The 2,690-nt window shown below is 43.0% G+C and overlaps 1 protein-coding gene across 1 annotated transcript; it reads left to right on the plus strand.

The window, feature by feature from the left end:
- The first annotated feature begins 708 nt into the window (after positions 1-708).
- LOC129800265 (uncharacterized) lies at positions 709-1,836 on the plus strand. The gene has a single exon (XM_055844540.1). The coding sequence runs from the start codon at positions 709-711 to the stop codon at positions 1,834-1,836; it is 1,128 nt and encodes a 375-aa protein (XP_055700515.1).
- The last annotated feature ends 854 nt before the right edge of the window (positions 1,837-2,690 follow it).

Below are 2,690 nucleotides of genomic sequence, written 5' to 3' on the forward strand. Positions count from 1 at the left end.
AGTTTTGCTTTGAAATTTGTAGACAGTTTATCGTCTTTATTTTCTCTAAAACTGTTCTTAATACATATAAAATGAATAAAAATGTAGACACAACATTGATGTCATATTTCGGCCAACTCAGTTACGTGCCCTTCCGGAATCCTTCCAATGTCTTTTTCAGATCATCTTGCTCGTCGAAGAGACATTTTTTACTATTTTTTGCATTGTTTAATCTCTAGAGTATGCAAAAATTCAAAATTCATGGAATTTCGAGGAACAAAAAATGTGACCGAAATTGCAAGCTGGCCGGAATTTGGTATACTTGCCCTAGGCTTGTTTTAATGTAAGTTCGCTTCACAATTAGTTTGTGAGGCTAAATTATATCACAATAAGACTCAGTTACATTTCAAAATAAGCGAAAAATGCCCAATTTTAAAGCCGATCCAATAAAGCTGGTGTTGCTCTAACGGTCTCAGGGTTAACCCTGATAAGACTGCCCTCACCGTCTTCACGAAAAAGTACAAACTGGAGGGTTATAAGGCTCCCAAATTCTTTGGGAAAGACCTTACCCTTCAGAAGGAAGTAAAATATCTAGGTATTTTGCTTGATCAGAGACTCACCTGGAAGCGACATCTGGAAGACCGTATTATTTCGGCTACCAGATCGTTCTTCTCGTGTCGACGTCTGTTCGGCAGATCCTGGGGTCTGTCGCCTAAAGTTACACTATGGATGTATCAAGCCATAGTTAGACCTCTAATCTCATATGGAGCTGTGGTATGGTGGCCCAGGGTTGAGTATAAAAATTCGGCCACGGCACTTCAGCGGCTCCAGAGATTGGCTTGTCTTGGCGTCACAGGAGCCATCCGGACAGCACCTACTGCTGCTCTGGAGGTTTGGCTGGGTTTACCTCCCCTTCCGCTTTATATTAAAGCGGAGGCGGGTATGGCAGCATTTAGACTGCGATCAGCGGGTACATGGAAGGTGGGCTGCCATCCGGTGGGTCACATGGGCATAATGGACTCACTTATTCGTAGGCATCCCAATCTTCTTATGAGGGATGATTTTCAGTTAAAGGAAAGATTACCTCAAAAGAATTTAAAACCCATACTTCACTCGAGGGCTGAATGGAGAGAAAGCGCGGGGGAGATTATCGAACCCGGTATGATTGCACTCTTCACTGATGGCTCACGGGTAGAGGGATCCTCTGGCGCCGGATACTATTGTCCGGAACTCGGACTTAGTGGATCGGTGCCTATTGGCCGAAATACCACTGTATTTCAGGCTGAGATCACAGCAATTCTGATCGGAGTACGGAGCCTCATTGAGGCCGGAGTCTCTGACAAACAAATAAATATATTTTCTGACAGCCGTGCTGCCCTATTATCCATTTCCGGATACAACTCCCGTTCATCGCTGGTGCTTGAGTGTCGAGAAATGATAGAAATGGTCTCGCACTACCGCGAGGTCTTTCTTCATTGGGTACCGGGGCACTGCGGGATAGCGGGGAATGAGGAGGCAGATCGCCTTGCGGTGGCAGGGGCGAAAACCGAATTTATTGGTCCCGAACCTGCCGTCGGAATATCCCGCCAGATGAGGAAAACCATCATTAAGGAGGATTTACTTTCACAACATCAAACGCTCTGGGCAGGTACAGAAAACTGTCGTGTATCCAGACTGTTTATGCCAAGTGTGGACAGTAAAAGGACAGAATATCTGGTGGGCAGCAGTCTTTATAACACAAGACGAGTACTGCTGGGTAAAGCGGTGCTCGCTTGGGAAGAATTATCTAAACTGAAGCCGGCCCGTCTAATGGAATTCATCCGAAAGACTGGCTGGCTAGGTACAGACAGCAGATGAATTAAGGGGTATATAAATGGAAAGGGGATGCATAAGGGGCCCGAACTGAGGCCTGGGTGCAGACGGCGAGCGGGCATGGACAAGAAGCTGATGGACTTCGGAGATGGAGAGGCTGCTGCTGAAGGCGGAACTGAGAGCGGAAATGAAGATGGAAGGCGCTTGTTTTGTTGCTGCTCGTCGCCCCCAACATCTAATCTAATCTAATCTAATCTAAGCCGATCCAATTCAAAGGTACACCACTTCCCCTTACAGGGATCTGCGCGTATTTGCAGTGCCGAAATAAAGTATCTTCAACAAACTATATGGAAATTTTCCCAGCTTCTTGGGACATCTACGATTCTTTTCCATAAACTTTAGGAGGATTTGACTAATTGTGTTCTTGAAATGGTCGAGAAAAGATGTCCCATTAGGAACGATCGGCTACACAAAATTATAAGCAATTTGTTCAGAACAGTATATAGAATAATTGTTTAATTGTGGCACAGTTCTCCCATATTCATAAAATTAAGAACAGAATCAAGATCTCCTTTCACTAGTTTCTGTATGAATTTGCTGAGCCTGTAGGTAGGACGTGTATTGCTATAAAAAAAGGAACTCTCATGAATTTTCTCTTTACATGAAAATGTTTCATTTAGTGGGCGTTTCTTGTCTTTTAAATAGTAAATTATGGTTGTCGTTTAGGCAGCGGAAACTTTATATCACAACAATATATTATTTTGTTTAATTAATAAATTTTTTTAGTGTTTGAAAACTCATAGAGCTCGACACTGAATATAAATGTTCGAGAATTTATATAAATTTTCTTCATTGCATCACATCACAACTGTTTTTAACTAATCAGTTTGCTTATTAGT

This window comes from Phlebotomus papatasi, chromosome 2 (assembly GCF_024763615.1).
Source record: "Phlebotomus papatasi isolate M1 chromosome 2, Ppap_2.1, whole genome shotgun sequence".
In the NCBI taxonomy this organism is placed as follows: domain Eukaryota; kingdom Metazoa; phylum Arthropoda; class Insecta; order Diptera; family Psychodidae; genus Phlebotomus; species Phlebotomus papatasi.

What these genes read in the sequence shown, in the direction of transcription:
- LOC129800265 (XM_055844540.1), top strand. Translation starts at nt 709, where the DNA reads ATGTATCAAGCCATAGTTAGACCTCTAATCTCATATGGAGCTGTGGTA.